Below are 26,594 nucleotides of genomic sequence, written 5' to 3'. Positions count from 1 at the left end.
ATGTGGAATGCACTTAGGCAGGGTGTCTCCCCATTGTATGTACATATACTTCCTGCCCCAGCCTTGTCCTTCTCCCCCAGATGAATTATCACAGATATCCACTCTTGAAATACTGAAATAGGGTTGCTGGTCTAGGAGGAACGAGTAACACTGGTGGCATTAGTTGCCCTAGAGAACCTTGACACTGAAATAATGGTAGAGAAATCACAATCTTGTTTTTCTCTCTGTGGAGAGGTTTCTGCTTTATCTGTTTCTCTGGTATACATAGAATTCAGTTCCAGAAAAGCCTTGAGTTCATGCAAATTACAGTATAAAAAGTTGAGATAAATACTGCATTTGCTGTGGTGATTCCTGCAGGGCTTAAATAATGGTAATGTCTGTCCTCCTTGGCTCTTCATGGGGTTTCCATCTTATATCTCAGAAATTACCACGGCAAATGAAGGAGAGTTATGTTTTGCACTCTTTTTCATTGCTGTTTCCCTACAGGTGATTATAGTAGGCAGCTAATGGGTCAGATGATGCAGATGAACCAAATACTGGCTGATGTGAAAGACCTTCTCAGACAACAGGTACTGTATAAAGGCTTCAGTGTGAAATATCCCAAGCATGCCCCTTTGATAGAGTCAGTGCAGAATTCATGTGAGCGGTAAACTCCTGTGTAGAGTCCATTGCCTTGAAGGCGTGACACAATGGAGAAGAAATAACCATATAAGTCCCGGTACTCTGTGCTATGGAGAATCATTGAATATGGGAGTGTAGGGGACTTGCTTTTTCAGATCCAGAAAATTTTGTGTCTTAAGGAACTAGAGCAGCTGTCCTAGCCCACTGTTAGATAGCAGTAGGTCCATTGCACAGAACTGAAATTGCATTTGTTTCAATTTCTTGTGGGTATCAGAACTGGAATTGCTGGTGGCATGCTTTGGTTAAATATGTAATTCTTAAGGGTCCTGTTGATGAACGCTGAACTGAAGTATGTCCATTATCACCATCCTTAATTTTATGGAGTATGAAGAGCATCTCATTTAAGATAGATTACCTATGTTGCATGGTTTGAGTGGCATCTTGGGGAATAATGGTTTTTCTTGCAGCCAGGTGCATACTGGAACTGCCTGTACCCAAATAATGTTTTTTTTCTATATTCTCAAGGTCAAAGAAACAACATTTCTGAGAAATACCATAGCTGAGTGCCAAGCATGTGGTAAGTATTCCTGTTAAGGCCTCTAATTCAGATGAGATGCACAGTTTTTTTAAAACTGGTTATTGATTGGTTTAGCTTTATGTAGTTTCTAAGAAGTATTTTTTTAAAAATACTGTGTCCAAAGTTCTAGATGTATTGAACACAAATTTAAAATAGATTTTCATTAGAGGAAAAAGCTTCCATAGCCCAGACACTCACTTATTGGGGGATAAAGCACCACTAAACCAAAAGGTGTTACTCAGGCTGTACTGTCAATTCTTGCTCTGCCACAAAGCTATGCCACATGTTCCTGTGGAGGGAGCCATTGTCTGCCAGGTATCTCATGCACAATCTTAGTAGAAGGACAAGGGAGGAATCATGTTCTGCTCTAGCTGGTATTGTCAGTCTGAGGAAGATCCTATGCAGTCCACCTGAAGTTCATCTGATTCTGAGGAGGCAGTCCCTGGTTAACACCAGTAAGACCCAAAAAGGTGATCACGATTTTTTCTCTACGTGAAAGAAATAATTACTTTTCCAAATGCCATTGCATGGCCCTCCTACATAACTGACAATCAGGACATGCATACAGTCATAAAAACCAATATAGACCCCTGGTGGTCTAGTGGTTAGGATGCAGCACTCTCACCGCTGCGACCCGGGTTCGGATCCCGGTCAGGGAAACTCCCCCGGGCAGACGGAGCTCGTCAGCCCTGTAAGGCAATCCATCTAAGAGAAGGTCACTCTAAACAAACCTACATCCTGAGGACCTCGCTGCCACTGTCTGAACTCGCTCGGCCCCGGCAGATGAACCTCAGGATTAAAGGGTGGGCTCAGTTCAGCGCACGCTGTGTCTCACCTAAAAAATCCACTGCGGAGGCTTGAAGGGTAATGACCTTTCCCAAATCTTCGTCCGCGAAGACTGGCCATACATCTCTTCCTGGGTGGGACAAAAGGTCTTAAATGCATTAGACCTTTTACTTGATTTCTTCTAGTCTGTGAACCTCATCAAAACTCAAGTTGAGCTCTAGGCAGGATAACCCATATGTGTGAGTGTCAAAGAAAAAGTCTAAATCCCGCATACATCTCTACCAAGGTTCGGCATCTGCCAGAGTCTCAGAAAACCTTGGGCTGGTCTCTGTGCACCTAAACTAGTGTACATGCATATTCCTGCGGTGTTTGTGGGCTGCCAGCTGCTGCTTCCTTATTCTTCTTATTTGTAGACTTTCAGAGATGCTGCTGTTTCAGAGATGCTGTTGTGAAACCACAACCTTGTTTTTCTTATGAAGTGGTTGTGTTGCTGATTTAGCCAGAGAAATGCCTTATACTTCTACCCTCATACTTGAGTCCCTTGGGCCATCTGAGATCACAGGCTTTCAGAGTTTTTTCCCCTGGCCAGCAGCAGATCTGTGCTGGGACTAACCTAGGAGGAGGACTCCCATGTGTAGCCAGGAGAAGCACGTGGACCTAAGAAAATAGCATCAATTTCCCCTGGTTGTGGACACAGCAAGCTTCTGGGCCATTCCCAGTGTAAAGTCTCTTCGGCCACAGCACAGTCCAGAGACACAAAGTGTCTTGGAGATTTCTTCAGAATGCTTGCCAGCTGAAAGCCACAATGGATGTTTCTTTCAGTCGCTGAAACAGTTGTTCTTTCTGCATTAAAGGTTTGGGAACTGTGAGTTTTCCAACTCAGCTTCCTAGGCGCCCTAAACCCAAATGTGAAGTTAATTCCTGCTTCAGGGGAGTGAGGTGCGTGGAGACAGCAGAAGGATTTCAATGTGGGCCCTGCCCTGAAGGACTCACAGGAAATGGAATTACGTGCTCAGATATTGATGAGGTAAAATAAAGACTTTCAGTGAATTAAAACCCAAACAAACAAATTTTTCATATATATCAATGCATTGCTAATACTTGCTGTCTTCAGCATTTGCTGACTGCTTGCACAGTGAATATTAATTCATTCTGATTTGATTCTATATCTCTATTTTGCTGTTGCTGCAACTTTATGGAGGTTATATGTGTAAAAACTTGAAATACTCTGGTTAGTTGAGAAGTCACTTAAAAGAATTTAATGTTTGGAAAAAAAGGCCAAATTAAAACCAGACAAAATGAACTTTTGACATAGTTGTTTCTATTCCACAAGAAGTTGCAGTAGCTTGTGTTATAGGCTGCAGAAGCACTTGTCAAATTGAGCTTTGCTTCTTTAAATTGTCATGCTCCTGACACATTCGTACTCATGCCTTGAAGACCAAAATGTTCTCTTCAACCCAAACTGGACCCATCTTTTCAGCCTTACATTAAAAGTCTATGAAAGAAAATAAACATTTATTGTCATTGTTCCTTTTGCTTCTTTGTTTGTGTTGAAATCCAATAATGCTGACTTAAATCTATTTTTTTCTTGAGCTATATATTAGAAGTTCAGAGCTTGCTTGTATTGAGGACTGAGTTAATAAATTTACAGTCTCTTAAATGATTAAAAAAACCCTGCGTTAACTGGAATGTGGCACAGAAATAACAAAACCACTTACAGGTTCACTGCAGTTTTTCTGTGGGATGATTTTTGACATTACTCTTTAGTAATTTTCGTGGAAAAGCACCTGGATGTAGTAGACCAGGGAACCAGCACAATGAGGTCATAAACTGTGCCTGCGGATAACACAGTACTAGCAGTGTACCAGAATAATGATGTAAAACAGCAAAAGCAATTCCGAGATGTGCTTTGACTGCTGCTTTGATTTGCTCCTTCCTGTAGGCCATCACCAAGGAGGATGTCCTGTTTCTGTCTGTGAAAAACACTGGGGGGAGAAAGTGGGTTGAGTGTGGCCATTTCCTGAGCTGGAGGCAATGTGTCTTGTTTTGCCTCACATGGCATGAACTGTGTCTGCTGCAACAGAAGGTGTAGAAAAATGGAGGTACAGCTCTGAAATGTGAAGGCAAGTGGTGAAACCAAGACAACTGTGGTATGAGATTCATGCCACAGACAGCTATGGTGAGAGACTGAAGCCAGCCTGGGTGGAGCCCATCAGTATGGGATAGGCTTCAGCTCCTGAGCTATTTGCAGACTGAGGCAGAGCATGGCAATAGTCTCCTCTGCTCTTTTCAGGGTTGGAGCAACTCCACCCGTTACAGCAGTGATGGGAAAACAGACTGAGACTGGTTTATAGTGACTTGATATTAACGTGGTTTTCTGTGAGCAGTCAGGCTCTGCCACAGGAGGTTGATGTGCCTTCATCTTCCTGCCACCACTCCACATGACAGATCGGATCTCAGATTAGAAATAGCAAGGAAATTTTGCCAAAATGGTGTTATAGAGATACGGACTTGCTTACATGAGGTCTTTATGTGCTACTAAAATTACCACCTAGTCTGGAGTGGTTTTGTTCAACAGTAAATACCTACTTTAGCAGCTAGATTTTTACTTACAGTTACACAGGGAGAAATAAAGAAGCAATGAATGGCAATAATTTTGAATTGTCTAATTAGAGGGGATGTGTCATGTTACTTGTTTTCCTGAGTTAACTAAGACTCTGAAGGAACGTAAATTTTTTTAAAAGCTTTTTAGTAATCTCTTCTGGGAGAGCATTTTTCTACTGAATTAACTATTTGCGCACTTCCTCGTACCAGGTATTTAAAAATAAGTTCATGTATGAATTCTGATAAAGACAAATCTAGAAGATTCCTCACTAAGAGCTGCCATCATTTTTTCTGAGGCTGTTAGCATCTCTGTAGTACACTCCCTAATTCATTATCAGTTTAAAGACATTACTTTGCTGTGCTGGTGCCTGGTATCTCCGGAGCAGCAGCTTTGCTCTGTGTGCTGTGTACTTTGGGTGCCCTCTGCTGCCTGCAATAAAAAATTCACAGCAAAATAAGAAGCACAAAATGTCTGTCCTAGGTTTTACATTTCCCTTACATTACTTACGGATCTACTTCTAACAAACATTTCTGTCAAACACCCTTGGATATTAAACATACCTTTTCCTGCTTGTGTGTGTGTTTGGTTACAAGTTGTATGTCTCTTGTAGGTGAATATTGTCTGGTTCGTTCTTCCTCCATCTTGCAGATGTTCTTCTGTTAGCAATGGAAGGGGAGAAAAAAGCATATTTTTAAACCTCTTCTATATTTTTTTCTCATGTTTCTCATTTATTGTTGTCTTTGAGCCTGTCTAATGCAGCAGGATGGCATGTTGATGTTTGCAGTACTCTTATAAATGTTACCTAGCAGCTAGTGTTGATGTTGGAAAGGCAGCAATGCGAGATGTGCTTTCCAAACTGGCACCCACCAGTTCAGTGAAATCAGTCACAGCTGTTCTGTAAGACTGCATAAGGCAATGAAGTGAATGGTGCCTTCAGGTCAAGGGTGATTTGTGGACATATGATATTTTGGAACAAGTGCCTCCATTCTCCATGGGCCTCCATTCTAGAAGCACGTGGGTGCTACTGACACATCCCTGCTTATCTGGTTCATGTTTGGTTTCCTTCTGGCTATGGGATTTGCACAAATATAAATGAAGGAAAATGCTGCTGCAACTTCTGTGTACCAAAAAAACCCCACAGGACTGTTTGGAGGGTTGGAGTTATGAGGCTTTCCTTATATTGTGGTCTGGAGACTTCCGGGGGGCTTTCAGCCTCCAAGGGGTCTGAACCTGTCCAGCCAAAGGAAAGATTGAGGATGAGAGCTTAGGACATCAACTACAGGCCGTAGTAGAAGATTGCAAATGTTACTTAAATTACAGAGATAGCCAAAGACTTGCTGAGGTCAGAAATACCTGCAGAGATAATTTTCTCTGTAAGCTGTCTCTGAACAGATGACATACAGACATTGCTTGTAGCACTGTCTTTGGTGAGAGGGCTGTGGATTTAGTCAGAGTCTGGATGTTACTGAAGCACAAACATGTGCTCGGTTCATTTATCTCATTGCAGTGCCGTTACAACCCTTGCTTCCCTGGAGTGCGATGTGTGAACACTGCTCCAGGTTTCCAATGTGAGACCTGTCCTCCAGGATATACAGGACAAACCATGCAAGGGATAGGAATCAGCTATGCCAAGAGCAATAAGCAGGTGAGTGGCAGCATCCCGGTGACAACTGCCATTGCAAGGTGCTGGTTTTATATCAGCAGTGCATCTGTATTTTACTGTAAATTTTTTTGCATGTTCCTGTAGCACCCTACAATAGGAACATTGTTTTTATCTAAACTCTTGTGGGTGAACCACAGCACATCCTGAAGTTGAAATTTTCTGTATCACAGTGTCTCTTCAGATTTGGACTGTTGTCCTAAGGGTGTGTCTGCGCCATTCTGAGAGCGGTTTCAGGACAGGCTATGTCTCTTTTCTAGTCTTAAATTTTAGTGTCTTTTCTTCAGACTTCAATCTCAAATTGACATTGTTTTTATTATTTGTTGATTTGGTTTATTGCTAGGTCTGCTTAGACATTGATGAATGTCATAACGATGGACTTGGAGTCTGTGTTCCGAATTCTCATTGCATAAACACTTTGGTAAGCATCTTTTTCATTCAGCTTTAAAAAATTGCTTGTTTTAAAATTTTATGAGGCTAGCATTGGATTTATACATCTGATTGAAGAGCTGAACAATATAATTTGTTTCTTAGCTTCATATAAATCAAAGAATCCCTTCATCTTTTCCTGGCTAACAGTAAAAAATCAATACTTGATTTGTCATTAACACATCCATCTGAATTGTATTTTATCACTTTCCCTGAAGAATGGCAGGAGCTCTTCTCTCCGTACTACCCAGTTTTTTTGTGTTTGTGAGTATGTCATTGCAAGGAACAGCCTCTGAAAGATTAAAACTTTTCTTACTCTCATCTCCTCCCACCTGGGAACTGCTGCAGCAAGCTGTTCCCCTGAGTGCTCTCTTTATAGGAGTAATGTCTTCAATTCATCAGGTTATGTATACAGTACCAGATATCCCTCTAAATAAATGGAAAAGAGGAGAGCTACAATTGGTACAATATTTTTAATATCCATAGATATAAAATCCAGGAGAGCAAGCATAGCAGAAGTAGGAATGGTTTGAAAGATGTTGGGATCCAATAAAAGGGGCTTAAAACCACATTAATGCTATGAAGCAAGAATAACATAATCATAGAATCATTTAGGTTAGAAAATACCCTAAAGATCATTGAGTCCAACTGTTAACCCAGCACTGCCAAGCCCACCACAAAACCATTTCCCCAAGTGCCATATCCACTCTTTTTTTTAATACTTCCAAGGATAGTGATTCTACCATTTCTCTGGGCAGCCTGTTCCAAATGCATGACAATCCTTTTTGTGAAGAAATTCTTCCTAATACTCAATCTCCTGTAGTGCAACTTGAGGCCATTTCTTCTTGTCGTATCACCTATTACTTGGGAGAAAAAACTGACCACCACCTTGTTACAACCTCCTTTAAGGTTGTTGTAGAGAGTGATAAGGCCTCCCCTGAGCCCCCTTTTCTCCAAGGCTAAATGCCTCCAGCTCCCTCAGCCACTCCTTGTAAGATTTTGCTCCAGCCCTTTCACCAGCTCCATTGCCCTTCTCTAGACACACTCCAGCGCCTCAATGTCCTTCTTGTGGTGAAGGGCCCACAGCCGAACACAGAATTTGAGGTGTGATCTCAGCAGTGCTGAGTACAGAGGGACAATCACTGCTCTGGTCTTGCTGGCCGCACTGTTTCTGATACAAGACAGGATTTCACTGGCCTTCTTGCCTGGGCACATTGCTGGCTCTTGTTCAGCCACTGTCAACCAGCACCCCCAGGTCCTTTTCCCCTGGACAGCTTTGCAGCCACTCCTCCCCAGGCTGTCGCACCGCCTGGGGTTGTTATGACCCAAGTGTGGGACCTACCAGTGGGCCTTGTTGAACCTCAGACCATTGGCCTCAGCTCATGGATCCAGCCTGTCCAGATGCCTCTGCAGAGCCTTCCTAACCTCCAACAAATCAAGACTCCTGCCCAGTTTGGTGTCACCTGCAAACTGACTGAGGGTGCACTTGATCCCCTCATCCTGATCACTGATAAAGACATTAAACAGGACTGGCCCCAGTGTTGAGCCCTTGGGGACTACCAGCTGGATGTAATTCCATTCAGCACCACTCTCTGGGCTTAACCATCCAGAGAGCTTTTTACCAACTGAAGACCACATCTGTCCAAGCCATCAGCTGTAGGTTTCTCCTGGAGAATGCTGTGGGAGACAGTGTCAAAGGCTTTACTGAAATCTAGGCAGACAACATCTGCAGCCTTTCCCTCATCCACTACATGGGTCACCCTGTCATAGGAGAAGATCAGGTTGGTCAAGCATGACCTGCCTTTCACAAACCCATGCTGGCTGGACCTGATCCTCAGGTTGTCCTGTATATGCTACAGTCTTTCTTCATAGCAAGAGAAGGGTTGGAAGTATCCTTCAGGTGTAAAGGTGGTCCTTTCTGCAGCAAGGTATTACTTAGGCTGCCATTTGTGTTCAGTGTTAGCTTTCCTTGCGAACAGCCTAGATTTCTTAGGACTGCTTTCACTGTTCAGTATGTTTGTCTCTTTTTTTTAGTATCTAGAACATCTACTGACACATGTTGTATCTTGCTGCATGACTAGACAATGACTAGTCATCTTCAGGAAGCCATCAGGCCCTGTCTGCAAAGGGTGTCCTGCCAGGCACCAAGTGTCCTGCCATCTGTCAAAACAGAGCAATGTGGGGTTTCTAATCCTGTCTCCCTTCAGAAACAGTTTGGTCTGGAAGTGCTGCCTTAAAGGCTATTTTAATGCATACCTGGGCTTGATAAAGGACAGAATATACTGAGCAAATTCATCAGACTTCAGAAAATACTATCCCAGTGTCCATTAGGATAAAGTGGACAGGTTGGTGTGTTTTATATAGGCCATACCATTTGCATGGTTCAAGGACTATTTTACTCTTCAGTTGTCAGTATATTTTTGTCTTCATCCTGAAAGTATGCAGGCAGCACAGAGTTAAAATTTGTAATGAAGTTAGGATTGGAGGACAAAAATAATGCCTGTCTGAGTAGTAAATAGATTTCTCTGTGAGGATGGAATAGGACAGTCCTGACAGTTCCTCCAGCAGACTTTGTATGTGAAGAATGAAGTTGTATGAATGACCTCAGTTTCACAAAGGGGTAGATGCACATGTTTGTCAGAGCTCTGCCCATTTCTGTTCCTTGACATGTCAAAAACTAGTTATTCTCTATAAGGTAAAAAATTGTTTTCTTTAATTAACTTTTATTTCATAAGTTACAAGTCTACAAATATATCAGAGACAAAAGGCATATTAGATGCCTAAAGAAGACCTCAACTTATTGCATGTATCTGTTTATATCTCATATGACTATTGTCCCAGAACATAATGAGGTTCCTTGGCTTAGCAACTTTATGCTCATTTACACGAGAGAGGGCACAAATATAAAGTATATATGTATGTGTCTAGGTAAACCACTGCAAAAAGTTACGTGGATGTTCTTATTTCAGTGTAAATGAGGATGACTGTGTCTTCAACTACAGAATTCTTTTCTGAAGAAAACAATTTAGCTCAAATTTATTTAAAACCATGTAAGTTTAAAAAAATGAAATAAAATAGGCCAAACATATGATGAACTTTATTATCTCTCTTCGATTAAAAGTTGTGCCCAGTTGAGTTCAAATAAACTGATGGGTGTGGTTTACACTGAAATAAGATCATCCAGTGTGATTAATCAGGTGCTACTTAGAGTTTTACGCAAAGTTTCAGCCACCTGGAAGTGGCTCAGTGTGATGCTGGCAGGGACAAGGCATCATGAAGAAGCTTTTGCTGCTACATGACTTTTCTCTGGCTTAACAAGAGGCTGATCTAAATAAGAGTTGAGTGTGTATTCCAGCATGCACTGTGGGAGCGAAACATCAGTTTCACATGGAAAATAAAGTTTGTTCACAGTGCAAGGGGCCTCAAGCAATGAAAAACTACACTTGCACAGTGTAAGCAGTGTGATGTGAATCTCGCTCGTGTGCATGTTTTAAAAAGAAAAAAATTCCTGTTAAAAGGCTGGCTGCTAATTTTTTGTTCTTACAGGGGTCTTACCACTGTGGCCAATGCAAACCAGGATATACAGGAGACCAAATCAGGGGATGCCAGGCTGAACGGAGCTGCAGAAATCGAGCCCTCAATCCATGCAGCATCCATGCCCGTTGTATTGAAGAGAGGAGAGGAGAGGTGACGTGTATTGTGAGTTCATAAATTCATGCATTTGTCCAGTGAAAAATAGCCTTTTCTCGGCTGGAACTGAGAAAGTCTTTGTGGTCATTTTAAACAGTTGGATATTTTACTAGATTGTGGCTCACTGGCCCAGACCAAGTATCTTGCCATTGGTTTGTTCTTGCAGCCTGTCTGTAAAGCAGACATACTTGTGTATTGTATTTGTAATTAGGTCTTTGGGAATGGCTTTTGTAGACTTTCTGTAGCCTCCTCAGAAGAAGCTGTCAAGTGTCACTCTACAGAAGACATCACAAGGACAAATTCCTCTCCTGGTGCTCAGCTATGTAGCTGTGAGTAGGGATCCTGTCTGCATAGTCAACATGCCTCTATTTGCCAGGTGAAAGAGATGATATTATTCCAAGTGAGATCACAGATTCTAGGCACAGGTAGGCTGTACTGTGCTTAATCAGTCAGCCGTGGGAGCAGAGGGGCACCAAGTGGCATATGAACTGCTATTGTACGAGTCTGACTGAAGTATATTACTTAGTTTTTCCAGCTAGCAAGGGGAAGCAAGAGAGTAATCCCACGTCCTAAGTTTGGATGCTGTACATACTTTTGCTGGCACTTGCTTCGGTCTCATTTTTAAGTACATCTATTTCAAAAAAGAAGAATCCAGGATATTTTAAGTCCATGCTGTAATGGAAAGATTCCTAGATACTTGTATTAGAGGCAAGTCCTTGATTTAAGGGGAGGCCAGAGTTTGACATGCAGTTTTATACATATATCTTTCACAGAGATTAGGAATTGGTTTGAAAAAGTACCAATTTAATTGGGTAGGAGAAACTTGTGTGCAAATGCACTTCCTTTGCTGATGCCGACTTAGTAAATGTCAATACAGTTTTCTCTTAAAACTTCCTCTAGTTCTTGAGATAATGAGCAAAACACAGTCATTCCACTGATATAGGAGACTTTGATCTAAGCAAGTAAGGAGATAAAATCAGAACATAAATCTGTAGTTGAACAAAGGAGGTTTAGAACTAGTTAATTCTAACTACAGCTTACACAGCTATAAAATGCAGGATATGTCGAGATGTATTGATAGAATGCAATATGTTCTGATCATAAAACTTAAACAGAACAGATTGGCTCAAGAGACTGGAAAATTACACATACATGTTATAACTGTGCATGAGCATCAAAAAGTTCATTTAAAGGACAGTAACTGAGGGTCGTAGAAGACCCCCAAGACCACCCAAAGCTAGAATGACACATGCTTTGTATAGGTGAAATTTATGATAATGATTTATCAGAAACATCATGAATATGTAAGCTATTTTGGGGAATTAAAATGAATATTAATGTATATATGAAATAAAAAGGGAAGGATTTTTCTTTGATGGTATGCATGATAGGCAGAATGATCCCCCATGCATCCAGCACTGTCAATAAATAATGCCTGCTCTCTGAATAAGCACATTGGAGTCAGAAGGTTTTCTTTATTTTCTGAGATTTCAGTATCACCATCTAACCGTGGGCCCCTTGCTGAGATGCTAGGTGCATACTCTGTCTATTTTCTTTTACTCCATTTGCAGGTAAGGAACCAAAGTTAGTTCCTGGCCAGTGGCTCAAAGCAATCCGTATTTTCAACTGAAATCATTAGGTGTTGCAGGCACATATTCCACTTGACATCAAGTTTTAGCTCTTTCTAGCTATGTCTAGATACAGAGAACTTGAAACAAAGATTCTCTTTCCACACTGAGAGATGCATTGTACCTCATTGCATTGTACCTCATTGTACTTCAGTGCCTGGCCATGATTTCTGTATGCTACTGTTTTCAAGATGGGTGTGGAGTTTCCCTCTTGAATATTTCTACAGTGACTCATTAACCTTTTGATAGTACTACCATGGTGTTTTATTGATAGTGTGGCATTGGCTGGGCTGGTGATGGTTATATTTGTGGAAAAGATGTTGACATTGATGGCTACCCTAACGAAGAACTCTCATGCACTGCTGAAAACTGCAGAAAGGTAAGAAATTCTTTCTTAATCCTCTAATAATTCAGAGCATGAAGGGATGAAGAGGAAGACTGGAAGAAACATGACTAGATGTATTAATCTTTTTTTCAAGTTATTGAATTCTTCTGTAAAGATTCTATTTCATTGGATGAATCACTTATTTAAAACAATAATAGAAAAAAAGCCATTCAAATTATGAAAGCATGCAGTTTACCCGTAGAACACCAGACTTGCTTCCTTTTTTGTCTAGGACAATTGCAGATTTGTCCCAAACTCTGGACAAGAAGATGCTGATGGCGATGGAATTGGAGATGCCTGTGATGATGACGCAGATGGAGATGGCATTCCCAATGAGCAGGTGCTGTGTATAGATCAGGATGCAGGGGTCTGTGCAAACAGAAGGACTTTCCATTACTGCAGTGGGCAGTGATTCTGAAATCTGACTCATTATTTGCCAGAGCTTGTTCCATACCCATCACTTTCAGTGACTCCCTAAATCCTGTCTTTTGCTTTTATATAATGCTCATTCTTACAAAACGTGAAACACCCAGCCTTAAATCCACCAGTGTATCTGCCATTATTATCTTTCAGCATTTAATTCTGGAACTTTTTGTGTACAGAACTTGTGTTCTTCTGAAACACTCTCCCAAAGCGTGGCCTTCAGGAACATTACTTGCATAATGTCTTTCTTTTTCAAAAGCAGGTTGATCTGACATGTTTCATGAGGGATCCAAACCCTACATAAATTAATGGTATCTTGCCAATAACTTGAAAAAGCTTTGAATCATGTCCTCAATGCAGAAGAGGTTTCCATGAGGGTACGCAACTGCAGAATAGATCATAGGATAAATTCAAATTGTAAAAGCTCTTTTGTATTCACCCTGTATTCTTAGCAGCCAACGGTTGTTCTACATTAAGATCCTTCACTGATACTGCTTACTGCACTTCTGAGGAAACAACAAGGACACTTTATCCAGATTAAAAATGTCCACGTGGAGCTAGGGCAGACTAAGAATCACAGAAGGTTTGTCTCAGGCTGTTTTGCCACAGAGGCCCACCCTCAATTCTGGTAGCTTAAGTCAACTGGTTTTATTAATGTTTATAAGGAAAAATGAATGTTAAATCCTCCTTTATCTGTAAATCTATTTGCAGGTTCAGCAACTCCAGAATCAGTAACTTCTATTTTGTTGCTGAGTTCTGTTCTTCCTCTGTGTATGCAATAGGATGTTGATATGCTAGGTGGGGGTAGAAATTTTACACGACTTTGAAGTAGTTTTCTCCATATGCCTCCTGATGGACTTTGAGAGTCAATAACAGCTTGTTTGACAAAACAAACAAACAAAAAAACCCCCATCAAAATCCAAACAAAGACTTGTCCCTTTTTGCATCAAAAAGTTCTGCTTTCCCAAGTGTTTCAGCTTTAGTTTGAGTCTGTACCAGAAGGGGGCAATGGCCTTTCACAGAGAGTGTCTGCAAACCTTGCTGAGGACTCCAAACTGCAGCTTTTGAGAAGGACCATATTAGAAAGCCAGGGCACCAAAACAGGTTCCTCACCATGGATGCATCCAAAATGAGAATCAGAAGTCAAAGTTGTAAGTAAAGCCTTATGGTACTGGGTGTTTTTGCTTAGGATTTTCTCAGAGTGGTTCGAAGCAGAGCTTTAAGAGAGCAAGTGAAGTCTGATCTGGAGTTAATATTCACATAAAATTTCAAAGTCCTCACACTAATAATTTTTTTTTGAAAGTAGAAATAAGTACAAGGATTATATAAATTCACTAAAATAAGAATTAAATATTCAGGGCCTGGCTCATGTCTGATTCTGTGTCTCTTGCAGGATAACTGTGTCTTGGCTCCCAATGTTAATCAGAGAAACAGTGACCAAGATATCTTTGGAGATGCTTGTGACAACTGCCGCAATATCCTCAATAATGACCAGAGGGACACAGATGGTGATGGGAAAGGAGATGCTTGTGATGATGACATGGATGGAGATGGTTGGTGATTTTTCACTTTCAGCTTCTCTGATGTTATTCAAACTTGCCCAGAGTGTGTATTAGATTAGGAGATTTCCTGTCACCAGCTGTAGCACATAGTCTTTATCCATGAAACCTGTGTTTGGAATCCTTTTAGTTTACTTAATATATATCTTTTAGCCTGCATTGGAAGCACTGAACATTGTAACAGATAAACCAAGCCGTGTTTTATGTGTAAGTTGAGGTTGTTGGTCATTCAGCGTTTCCTTAAAGGTATAAATGTGTCCCAGAGCATCCAGCTGCCGCCAGTAACTGATGCCCAAGAGCTGCATACTGTATTATTTTCATCGGTGTAGGAGGCTTGAAAGAAGTGAAAAAAATCAAAACCCTTCAAATGTAATAATGAAGATGAAATGTCCTATCCTGTAAGCTGTGATACAGGAAAAGGATAGAATGAATTTTATCTAATTAATGAAGTGTGTGTGGTTGGGTGGAAAGCTATTCTTTAGTGAGATGTTTCTAACTACTATTAAATAAATGGATGCACACATAAAAAAGTTTTGCAGTGCAGGCTTATAATTTCATTGCAAGATTAAGTAGTTGCTGAAAAGGAATAGTGTCTTTACTGTTCTTAAAGTTTATATTGTCTAGTAACAGCTACGGGAATTGTCTTTAACTAACATCCAATCAATTTTTCCCTAGGTATTAAGAACCTTTTGGATAATTGTCAGAGGATCCCCAATGAAGACCAGGAGGACACAGATAATGATGGTGTTGGTGATGCTTGTGACAGCTGCCCTACAGTCAGCAACCCAAACCAGGTTAGCAGGCAGAAAGAAAAAAATATCCTTGTTTAGGGAGAGGTCCAAAAAGATGCAAAGAATGAGACAACCCATGCAGCCATGGTGTTTATATTTTAATAATAAAGTATATCTAGGTATTCAGAGAAGTTTTATGGAGCCATAGATTTCTCTGATGTGAGAAAGGGGAGGCATCAGTTGTATTCTCATAGCTTGGGATGTTGTTAGGACCTCTGCCCTGCCTGTATTTTCTACTGTCATGCTCTGAAATGTGGGCTGTAGTCCAATGCCAGACTCCACACAGGGCTGTGATTTAGTTACACTCAATATATCTTTAATTAGGACAAAATCCCTATGTCCTTATTTATCAAAACTTCCAATGCTCCTAGGTGAGAACTCATTGGAACTTTTCATATGTTTGAAATTCTGATTCTAATGACAAATGTTGGAAACTATAGAGAAACATAGTAGGTTTTTAAAACTGCTTAAGAAATCAACCTTTGTTAGAAATGAGGGATACTTATTTTCAGTAGTAGAGGAATCTGTCTAGAAGTGTGCCAATCAAGTATAACACTGTTTATTCTCTGTCTTTTTTTCTTTAATAAAACTGACTTTTTGATTAGATGGATGATGCAAGCAAGAAAATATGTTCTGTAAAACCGATGTTTTCTCATGCTTTTATTGTTATGGCATTGGATTTGGTTGTGTTTTGATTTGGTTGTGTTTTGACTTAATACTGCTATTTTAGTAGATGGCAGCTGATACTGGAACTTGTTCTGTTTCCTTTTGCAGTCAGATGTTGACAATGACCTGGTTGGAGATTCCTGTGATACCAATCAGGACAGGTAAGTTGTCTTGTGGCTTGTAACAGCAGCAGGGAAGTGAAAGAGGCTAGTCTTGAGCTGAAGGATGCCACTGATTCCTGGAGAGCTGTAATTCTTCAGACTAGCCTGGATTTAATTCCAGAGAGATGTCATTTCAAAATCAGTATTACGATTTACCAGCCTTGTTGGTTCACTTCCGGGTAGCAGTACAGTTGCGGAGCCCTTCACCCTTAGCCCCATTCACACAGGCCTTCTGTGAGTTCCGCTATCAATGGCTTTCACACACCCTTGGCATTCAGAGGAGCACATCCTATGACAAATTGCAACGCTTGTATGGAAGCAGTTTCTGCATAACCAGCTTTAGGGGTGGTAAGTCCTCCCCTGTGCTCCTCACTTACAGCAAGAGACAAGGGAAATGATAAATTCTGTGCTGGCAGAGATTTTCACCAGCCACAGAGAGATGTTTCACCACAGAGCCATTGGTGGATGCTGCTCTCTGCAACAGGAGTTGTTGGAAGCCCACTTTCACCACGAAAAACGATATGCAGGGGTGTGAGAGTGGTGCTTGTTTTTAAACAATTCTGATTTCAGGTGCTCATGTAGTCCCCCATAAAGTTTCATTCACGCCCAACCTGCATGTTCATGAGCACCAAGACATATGTGCACAATGTGCACATGGGACAAGGGACACCAGGTGTTCAGCTCATGCTGTCTCCTGGGTGCCTTTTAATTGGTGACACCGCACTTGTTGGCTGTGCCTTACACGCCCTTTAGGAGTGGAGATTGTTTGAGATCTTGGGCTCTGGTAAGTTTCCCACACCATATTAGGCTTCTTTTTCTTTTCCTTATCTGAGTATTTCTATAGCTCCTGGCTCAGTCTTTGTCTTCCTGCCACCTTATCATACAGTCCCTCTTTGTTCATGGCCTCTTTGCAGTTCAGCCACCTGAGCAACAACAGCTTGTATTGCCCCACTGGTCTGCTTCCAGGTCCAGGGGTGCCACTGGTATGTTTCCTGCTCGTGTGTCTATGCTGTTTCCTGTGCAGAGGCAGGACCTGATGCTGGTATGCCATTTCTTTTTGTTTCTTCACTTGCAGCGATGGCGATGGACACCAGGACAGCACAGACAATTGCCCTGCTGTTATTAACAGCTCCCAGCTGGACACAGATAAGGACGGGTTGGGTGACGAGTGTGATGAGGATGATGACAACGATGGTATTCCTGACCTCTTGCCCCCGGGCCCTGACAACTGCAGGCTGGTTCCCAACCCAGGGCAGGAAGATGATAACGGTAAGACGGGCCTTCTTCAGGAGCCATTTCAGTTCTTAGGCACTGCATTCATCTCCAGGCATTAGATATGTATAGCAAGATCCAACACAGTCACTACACGTGCATACACTCATCCCAAGAGGAACACCAACACACAAGGACCCTTCAGCCAAAGCAGAGGTCCTCAGGTCCCTTTCTCAGGCACTGCAGCCAGCAGGGCTGATACTCCACTTGCTTGCTGGACACCTTGATCCAGTGGCTAGGCCAGGTGTGACTATTTGCCTGCACCATAAATCTGCTTTCACTTCTCTGATGCATTCAGGTGATGGAGTTGGAGATGTCTGCGAGTCTGATTTTGACCAGGATACAGTGATTGATCGGATCGATGTGTGCCCTGAGAATGCAGAGATCACCTTGACAGACTTCAGGGCCTATCAGACTGTGGTGTTGGACCCAGAGGGGGATGCGCAGATTGATCCCAACTGGGTGGTTCTGAACCAGGTAAAAATACACTTTGGTCTTTCTTACCTGTCTGAAAAAGATCATTTGAAAACCACAGTAAAACTGGCTCTGTAGTTGCTGGATCTCTGGCAAACATCAGAAGTGGAAGCTGTTGGTTGGTAGACTGTTTTCAGGAGTAATAATAAAATAAAAAATAAAATTCTTTCTTTTAGCATATGATAGCTTGAAGCTTGATGCTGCTAATAATCTAAAATAATAATAAATACTTTGATGCTCTTAATAATCTAAAATTACCTACTGGCCAGCTTATTCTGGGTGGATTTCATGACTGCCAGAAGGCAGACATTAGACTTTTGTGTCACTCTATTAAAATATTTCTGTAGCAAACAATCCTTTCCAGAATTTAAAAGTCTGACCTTCTAAATAGCAGAGCATGTCATAGAATTATAGAGTCGTTTGGGTTGGAAGGAGACCTTGGAAGATCATCTAATTCCAACCCCCCTGCCATAGCCAGGGACACCTTCAACTAGACCAAGTTGCTCAGAGCCCCAGCCAACTTGATCTTAAACACTTCCAGGGATGGGGCATCCACAGCTTCTCTGGGCAACCTGTTCCAGTGCCTCATCACCCTCACAGTACAAAAAAATTTCCTAACATCTAATCTGAACCTCTCTCTTTCAGTTTGAAGCCATTGCCCCTTGTCCGTACATGCTCTTTTAAATAGTCCTTCTTCATCTGTCTTGTACCTGTCTTCAGGTACTAGAAGGCTGCTATTAGGTCACCCCGAAGCCTTCACTTTTCTAGACTGAACAAACCCAGTTTTCTCAGCCCTTTCTCATAGGAGAGGTGCTCTATCCCTCTAATCAACTTGGTGGCCCTCCTCTGGACTTGCTCCAACAGGTTGATGTCCTTCCTGGGCTGCAGACCCCAGCTGATGCAGTACTCCACTACTCCTAGACGGAGTCCAGTAACTGCTATTTACACTAAAAAATTTTAGCTTTCAGGAGGCTAACATGTTCTGAGTCACAGGGAACATGCAATTTATTCCCATTGCCAAAGTCTCTGCCAAGCCAGCTGGAATGTATATGTCTTCCTTACACCAGTCCTGGCAGTCAGTTTAATCCTGAACTCTGTGTTCAAACTGTAAGAGCTAAGCCTAGGCAAAGCTCTCTTCCTCCCACAACCCTCTCTCCTTGCCCCTCATTTTGGCCAGTTTCAGTGATTTCCAGAAGATTGTGGGAGGGAAAGTATCAGAAAACCAGTATGGCAAATTCTACAATGGAAAAATATAAATCTTTCCTGACTCAGGCAGGTCATGCAAGCAATTGAAACACTAGTATTTTGATTGTAGTTCCCATTTCAATTCAGAACTACAAGTTTTACAGATATGTTGTGAGCAAACAGAGGAGACTGATAGACAGGGTGCTAGAGGGAGGCCAGGCTTAGCCAACCCAGCTTGCCATGCATGCTAACCACCCTGAATGTACTCTTACAGGGCATGGAAATTGTGCAGACTATGAACAGTGATCCTGGCCTTGCTGTGGGTATGTACCCTCTTCTGAGATGCAAGTTTTACAGAAGAAAACATGTAGCATATGAACATGTGTTCTGCAGAATTGTTTTTAACCTGCGTGTATCCTCAGGTTACACAGCTTTTAATGGCGTTGACTTTGAGGGCACTTTTCACGTGAACACGGTGACAGATGATGACTACGCTGGCTTTATCTTTGGTTATCAAGACAGCTCTAGCTTTTATGTGGTGATGTGGAAACAGACAGAGCAGACGTACTGGCAAGCGACTCCCTTCAGAGCTGTTGCAGAGCCTGGCATTCAGCTAAAGGTACTGGTTGTGGCTCCCAGCTGGGTACACAGTGGTCACTGCAGCCTGGCTGTGCTTTCCTGCCATGTGTTGGCCACGGGTGAAGCCATCATGCATGTGTGCATGATGCATGGTCCATGCTGTGCAGGGGCCAAGCCATCGCATGTCAGCCATGCTGCTTGACTGCAGTTCTCTATTTGCAACTTGTGTCAAAATGTCAGGCAGCTGCCACACAGCCCTTTTAATGGCACTGTTTTTTAAGGAACTTCATCTTTCCTTTCTTATCAGCTGGAGCATTTGTTTTCTGCAGTGATTGTGCTCTGACTGTAATAGGTCAGATTGCCTCCTTCTCCTTGGTCCAGGTACCCAGCTGCTTTTTCATGCAGGCAGTGGGTGCAGTTATACAACAGAAGTTAGCAGCTTGTGAGCAGCTGGGAGGGTATAGACCCGCTCCCCACTACAAAAAAAATTATGGCTCCTGAAAGTGACATTTCTCTATGGTCATCATTGGAAAATTGTATTTCTGCAGGCTGTGAAATCCAAGACAGGTCCTGGCGAGCACCTCCGCAACTCCCTCTGGCACACGGGGGACACCAGTGATCAGGTCAGGCTGCTGTGGAAGGATCCCCGAAATGTAGGGTGGAAAGACAAAGTCTCCTATCGCTGGTTCTTGCAGCACAGACCCCAGATTGGTTACATCAGGTAAGAGAGAAAAGGATAGATAAGAGTACAGATACGTCTGCCTGAACTGTTGTTTCTCAACACCCGATTCAGATGATAATCTGAGAGTTGAGATTATGTCTGGTCTTTGCATTGATGAAGCCTTATAATAGCCTTTACGTATTCTAGGATAATAGAATTAATAAAAGTTGTCATTTAAAGGTTGTGAGCCTAACTAAGACGAGTAATTATCCTGATGTGATAGATTTGAGATTACTCAGCATATATTCAGAGCTTTGTAACGCATGTTATCTATTCTTATTTTGATATTTGAGAGAAAGAAAAAGTTATTAAAAAAAACCAAAAATCACCATTTGGGAGGAAACATCTTACTCTGCAACATCCAGCAGAGAAATGAGCAGGAATTATGCTTGCAGATCAAGCATAAAATGCAAAATATTAACTGCTCTGGCATTGTCAGCTCAGGTTTTAGAACCTTATAATAGAAAACAAATACAGATAAGTCAGTCGTTTTTCAAAAAAATCACCATCCTGCAGTTGAGATGCAGTAACTTGATATAATTACTCCACTTTTCTAGTGCAGAGCATCATCTTCAGTGGTAATTGGAGTGACCATGTTTGATTTTTATGGTAAAATGGATTAAGAACATTTACACTGTCTACTTTTGTGTCCCAGCCACAGGGCAGTAGTGAATAGATCTTGGGCAAGTTTTGTTTAGACCAAGCAGTTTGTCAAGCCGCTTCAGAAGCAAACATCTCCTATGATTGTAGTCTCTCCAGTCAGCCTAAGTAATGGTCCCTCCAAATGGGAAAGGTAGCAAAGTCAGTGTAGTAGAATCCTTCAAAAACTAAAGGCAGCCAAGCCTAAATGGAACATCTGCCAGCTCTCTGTCCACATCTTGCTGTGGTTTGGTTAGGCCAGATGCCACAGGCATGTGTCTAGAAAAGGTTTTCTGAGGCTTCAAGGAAGCCTAGGAAAAAATCACTTCAGCCAGCCTCTCCCATGAAAATTGGAAAGACAGCAAGTTCTATTTATAGTAGATACTTTTGAAGTGCCTCAGCAAATCAGGAAATAAACTCCGGAACATACCAGGAATTGGGTGTTTTTTCTTATTTTATGAAAAGACACAGGAACTTTCTTTCCCTTCACCACATGCTACTTTCTTGGATGTCTCATCAGCAGTATCCTCATCCACAACAAGGCCCTCCAGGCTCATCATCTTCTAAGCAATTTACCTAGTAAACTTACCCAAAGGCTGAGGACTTTTTGTGGACAGTGCTGCAACAGCTCAGCTGGCTCCTGCCCTCAAATACAGGGCATGTGCTTGGGAGCTGGCAGGTTAATCTCCTTTCACACAGCTATTTGGGAACTTGCTGATGGGTTTTTAACAAGAGGATGCTAGATCAGCAAAACTGTTCCTAGAATTAATCATACTCACATTTTTGAAGACATCTCACAGACAAGTTTAAGGTTCCAAATGGTTTGTTTGAAACTTTGCCTATTAAAAAAAAAAACCAAAAAACCCTCAGTTTCAAACTGTGTGAGACAATATCCATCTGGCTTTTTTCAACTGATCTAGTCTGGTTCTCCCTTTCTCCTATTATTATCGACTGTGGAAAATTTCAAGAGCTAAAGCTCTCAGCCTGATTGACTAAACATTCCAGGACTTTTTTAGGATGTGTAGAAACTCCCCAACACACCCTCCCTGGCTGGATCTTGCCACCATGCAGCATTCCTTTAGTTTCCAGCCTACAGAGGAGCTAGCTTAACTGCTTTTTCTCCCCTGGGCTAGACAGGAGGGATAACATGTCGAAGGCTAGAATCTCCATGGATAACAACATTACTTTCAGGAATGTTGCAGCCTTAGAAAAGACCTAATAGAGCTTCTATTTGCTTTCATTAAGGGCAAGATTTTATGAAGGCTCTGACCTCGTGGCAGACTCTGGTGTAACTATAGACACCACAATGCGTGGAGGACGGCTTGGAGTTTTCTGCTTCTCTCAGGAAAACATTATTTGGTCTAACCTGAAATATCGCTGCAATGGTAATATAGCTCTTACTTCCTTTTAGCTCACAACTAGCAAGTGACCATGAAGAACTGGTAGTGTGGCTGTTGGATTAAGCCATTTTGATCCTTTCCTTTGCCTTTCATTTACAAGTTTTTCACAGCTGTGAAACACCTCCCCTGACACCAGCAGCACAGTGCAGGGCCGCTAGATGGGAAGTAATGCCTCAGAGCTGCTCCTCCCAGAGCTGCAGACTGTGCCAACTGGGTAGTATAGCTGTCATCAGAGAATTAGGAACATTATTTAAAACCAACTGACTGCGAGAGCTGTACACACACAATAAATACCTCAGGCCATCACATATGTAGGATGCCTCGAGCTTTGAATAAAGGGTGAAATATACCTGGAGGGTTCAATCACTAGGCATCAGTGTCACTCATGTGCTTGCTGGTTGCTCCTGTGTGTGCGAGGGGAAGATCATAAAATGCCTTTCCTCCCATGGAGGAATCCTTCTGACTCTGTGGGAGAGTGCTGTCTTGCTTCTCTTGGTGCAAGAGCCTTGCAGCTTAGCTCTGATGTCCCACTATGTAAAATATCTCAAACCTTGATCACTCCACACAGAAGCTGATCATGTCAGGGTATTTCTGCCCTGGCAGCAGTTCAGCTAGATTGAAGCAGTTCAGCTAGATTCAGCTAGATAGTAGCATCAATCCCTACCCAGCCTTTAGAAAACAATTTACCAGCCAAGTTGGAATAGTTTCCTTGTCCAGCTCCTGTAGGGGGCTGCATGGCCACTCTGTGGCGTGTTCTGCTGATGGACTCTGACTCTTGGACATCCAGTACACGAGGCTGGCACTTGGAGGTCAAGGTTAAACAGGGGAACTTCTAGACAGCAGTGCTTACAATTAAAAATTACTTGATATATATCTTAAACAATACACAGTTTCCCAAAGCTGCCACTGAGTCATACTTACCTGGCAGTAGGCAGGCAGCTAGCTTTGCTGCAGGAGCTACAGAAGTTAATGAAACCCAGTCAAAAAGTCTCTGGAGTCCCCAGGTATCTCTGATCTCCTTTCAGACAAGTTCCTACATTTGCAGAAAAGGCTTGAAAATAATTTCAAGCCTTAAAAAAATGTTCAACAAAAAGCAAAGGACTTATCCCTTTTTTTTTCTATATATTGTGTTATGTTTATACAGTTACATCCTTTTTTGAGTTTAGAATTACCTGTCCTGGATCAGGGTGGAAATAATCATATTAAAGCTGATGTCATGCAGTTGAGTTTCACTGCTGTGGCTTCATTGTTGGCTGCAGCTTTAGCTCTACAGTTGGCTCTGTGGCTCTCCAGATAAAATGTTCTGGGACCTGGCAAAGGTGGACTGCAAACAGCACTTCAAACAGAACTGTAGCTACTCTTATGACATTGATCCAATTCCAGCTCCCTTCGCCAAGTCTCAGGTCAGGTCTTTCTGCCAGTTGCTATTTGTCCTGAGGTTAATGTTTTTTGTCCCTTCTTGTGGCATGGGAAACCATCACAGGGAAGTTGAATTAGGATACATGAGAAATAGAAATGCTGACACTGCAAACATGTCTGGTGTGCAGAGCAAGACAACCACTTCTTTTGCCTTTCTGGTCAGCATTTATTAATCAAAGTTTAAGAGTGCAAGGCACAAAGTTTTCAAAAAAATGTAATCTGAAGATTGATAATACTCTGTTGTGGGCTGGCACTATAGCACTCACTGCCTTGTTAGCCTCTCTGTGATTTTCAGTGGTGTACAGCTAAACTGATTTGCTGTTCATTCTTACAGTGTAAACAAAAGAGAAGCATGTTACCTAAAAAAAAGAGGAGGTGGCTTATTCATTAATTTAATGGCTCCTTGATTTTGTCAGAAGAGACTAAACTTCTGCATATTTTCCTGTTTTCAGACACCATCCCAGAGGACTTCCAAGAATTTCAAGCGCAGCAATTTGGTGTTGGGGATATTTAAGAAGTAAAAGCAAACTAACATTGCTATTGCAAACAGTAAAACAATATATTTTAAATCCTTATATGATCATTGTTGTCCAAGTGCACATCGCAGCTTTGTTCTCATTGATGTGACTATGTCAGACTTTTTTTTGGTATGAAAGTGAAAATAAAAAGGAGACAAAATAGACCTGGGCTTCAGTTGTTTTCAAATTTGTCCTAAAATCTAGGGAGCAGCATGTAAATGGAGTGACACTTGCTTAAAACATTCTCAGGAAAAGTTTGAATCTATTGCTTTTTTGGATTCAGTATTAAACACGGTGGGCCAGAAAGCAAAATTTTGTCTACCTTGGATGTGTTAGAAACAACAGGTTGCATCTGGGCATGAAGTGGCTCGGAGCTGTCTGGCCAAGCCAAGGGCTTCTTAGTAACTTTCCAGTCCTGCTAAATAGCACATCTCCTTTGGTACAGTTATTTCTCTAAAGGAGGTAGTATCTCCTTTAGGACAGTTTAATACCTTTGGAGACTCTGTTACCTTTGTCAGACCTCTTCTAAGAACTCTTATTAGGCCTCCCAGCCCTCCCACTCCCAGAAAGTATGAGTAACACTACCACATCCAGTAAAAGCAAAAAAAGCTGACTGCAGGGCGATGTAGTCACATCTTATGGCTTGCACAAGACTGAAACAAAAGAAAAAGACTACGGAGATAAATGCAGAATCACCTAGACAGAGAAAATAATCCTTTCACATAAACAAAGCCAGGCTTTGACCTGCTGTCCCCATTCAGAGCAGAGCTCTATTGGCAGGTACTGCAATCTCATGCAAATAAGTTGCCAAGTTAAAACCCCAAAACACTGCATTAAGCATTAGTAACCATTAGAAAAGGACTGGAATTGTATCACAATGCAGTCTATAATTTGAAGTGCAGAAAGGTGTTGATAAAGTGTGCATTTCTACTACATTCTTTTTAAAAATGGAATTAGGAAAGGAGGGGAGGACAAGCTCCACGGACCGCTGAATAGAAGGATATTGCAGCTTCTAGGATAGTTACTTTAAAAAGGACAGTGGGAAACAGCACTTCAGCCTGGGAGGAGGAGAAAGAAGGAAATAAAAGGAAATCTGAAATAGCTCTGAGAAAATAAACACTCATAGCTCTTTCCCAGCCCAAGGATACAGGTGAAATGCTGAGTATAATTATCAGGTAAAAGTATCAAAACAACAACAAGTTTCCTGTTTTCAGTACAATAAATATACCCTTAAGGATATTACAAGCTATCAAAGGCTTTGACTACTGGCAGACTTTTCCGTGTGGGCTTGTCCACCATAGCCAATGTTTCTGGAAGCAGGGTGGCCCTGGGACCTGTCCCATGAGGGATCCCAGAGTCCTGCAGCAAAGAGCATGATGCAGGAGCATTCCTCTGGCTCAGTGTTTCATGGTGAAAGGTCCTTCAGTTTCAGTCCTCCTTTGCCCTTGGCTTCACAGCTTCACTAAAACCAAGTTCACTCATCAGGTTTTCAGAGGACTGAAAAGCTACTTATGTTGGAACAACAGAGAGGCCATTGTCAAAATATGTTTAAAAAATGAGGAAAAAAATGTATTTTTCTAGCTGAACATGGGCTGTAACTGCAGTATTGTTCATTTATGAAGAACACACCCTGTAAAGCAAATTTACGTCTTCCTTGTCACACATTTGCATTTCACTGATGGAGCCCCTTCTCCAGGCAGAATTCCTCTCTGAGCAGTCTGGCCACAGACTGGGCAGAAGGCAGTCACTTGTACTGTGCTCACACACACACCGGTGCAGAAAAACTGGGGCCTGCAGTGCACACATTTTGCACAAGTGATCTCCTTACAGTGGATGCAACAGGCCTGGCCCACCCTGACCCGTCTTCAGCACATACAGCACACACCAGCTCCAAAAACATGATTGCAGTAGGCCTCTGAATCCTTCCCAGCCTCCAAACCTCTGCTCAGCCCTCCCGTCTGCAGCTGGAGCCTCTCGTCCTGCTACAGCGGCTGGGAGGGAGCATCCTGGGCCCCTGCCATACCAGTTGGCTTACCACTGTGAAGCTTGCCAATTTCCAGGCTCTCTTCTATGCCACGGCCACTGGCCACTGGAGGATGGAAGGTGAGATACAGGCTCTGACTCTTGAGCTGTTGTCAAAGGTAATTGAGTGAAGCTGTGAACCTCTTACCTCCCCTGGCAGCAAACATACTGGTTTGTTCTACTGGCAGCCACAGAAACAAATCAGAGCTCAGATAGCCACAACTTTTCCTTTGTTTCAGAAGGTGCTGTTGGGACCTTATGATGGGATGCCAGAGGTCACTATGTCTGTTGTATTGACACACCAAGAGCTGGGCAGCTTGCAAGCTCAGGAAGAGTGAAGTCCAGCTGTTGCAGACAAACATTTGCCTCAAGAAGATGAGAGCT

At 42.1% G+C, this 26,594-nt stretch overlaps 1 protein-coding gene across 1 annotated transcript in view; it reads left to right on the top strand.

Moving 5' to 3' along the window:
• The window catches only part of THBS4 (thrombospondin 4), a 39,735-nt gene extending 15,387 nt beyond the window's left edge, over positions 1 to 24,348 (top strand). Inside the window, exons 5-22 of the mRNA XM_017808221.1 lie at positions 487 to 569; positions 1,147 to 1,198; positions 2,839 to 3,011; positions 6,097 to 6,234; positions 6,593 to 6,670; positions 10,225 to 10,377; positions 12,271 to 12,375; positions 12,614 to 12,721; positions 14,198 to 14,357; positions 15,039 to 15,157; positions 15,929 to 15,981; positions 17,057 to 17,250; positions 17,552 to 17,730; positions 19,187 to 19,235; positions 19,335 to 19,531; positions 20,040 to 20,212; positions 22,097 to 22,236; positions 24,123 to 24,348. Coding sequence (XP_017663710.1) covers positions 487 to 569; positions 1,147 to 1,198; positions 2,839 to 3,011; positions 6,097 to 6,234; positions 6,593 to 6,670; positions 10,225 to 10,377; positions 12,271 to 12,375; positions 12,614 to 12,721; positions 14,198 to 14,357; positions 15,039 to 15,157; positions 15,929 to 15,981; positions 17,057 to 17,250; positions 17,552 to 17,730; positions 19,187 to 19,235; positions 19,335 to 19,531; positions 20,040 to 20,212; positions 22,097 to 22,236; positions 24,123 to 24,184 — 2,216 coding nt within the window. The 3' untranslated portion in view covers positions 24,185 to 24,348. The remainder of the gene's footprint in view (positions 1 to 486; positions 570 to 1,146; positions 1,199 to 2,838; positions 3,012 to 6,096; positions 6,235 to 6,592; positions 6,671 to 10,224; positions 10,378 to 12,270; positions 12,376 to 12,613; positions 12,722 to 14,197; positions 14,358 to 15,038; positions 15,158 to 15,928; positions 15,982 to 17,056; positions 17,251 to 17,551; positions 17,731 to 19,186; positions 19,236 to 19,334; positions 19,532 to 20,039; positions 20,213 to 22,096; positions 22,237 to 24,122) is intronic.
• The last annotated feature ends 2,246 nt before the right edge of the window (positions 24,349 to 26,594 follow it).

The sequence above is a fragment of the Lepidothrix coronata genome, unplaced genomic scaffold, assembly GCF_001604755.1.
Source record: "Lepidothrix coronata isolate B3197 unplaced genomic scaffold, Lepidothrix_coronata-1.0 Scaffold22, whole genome shotgun sequence".
NCBI classification, from domain to species: Eukaryota; Metazoa; Chordata; class Aves; order Passeriformes; family Pipridae; genus Lepidothrix; species Lepidothrix coronata.
This window is presented reverse-complemented; position numbering and strand designations above follow the sequence as displayed.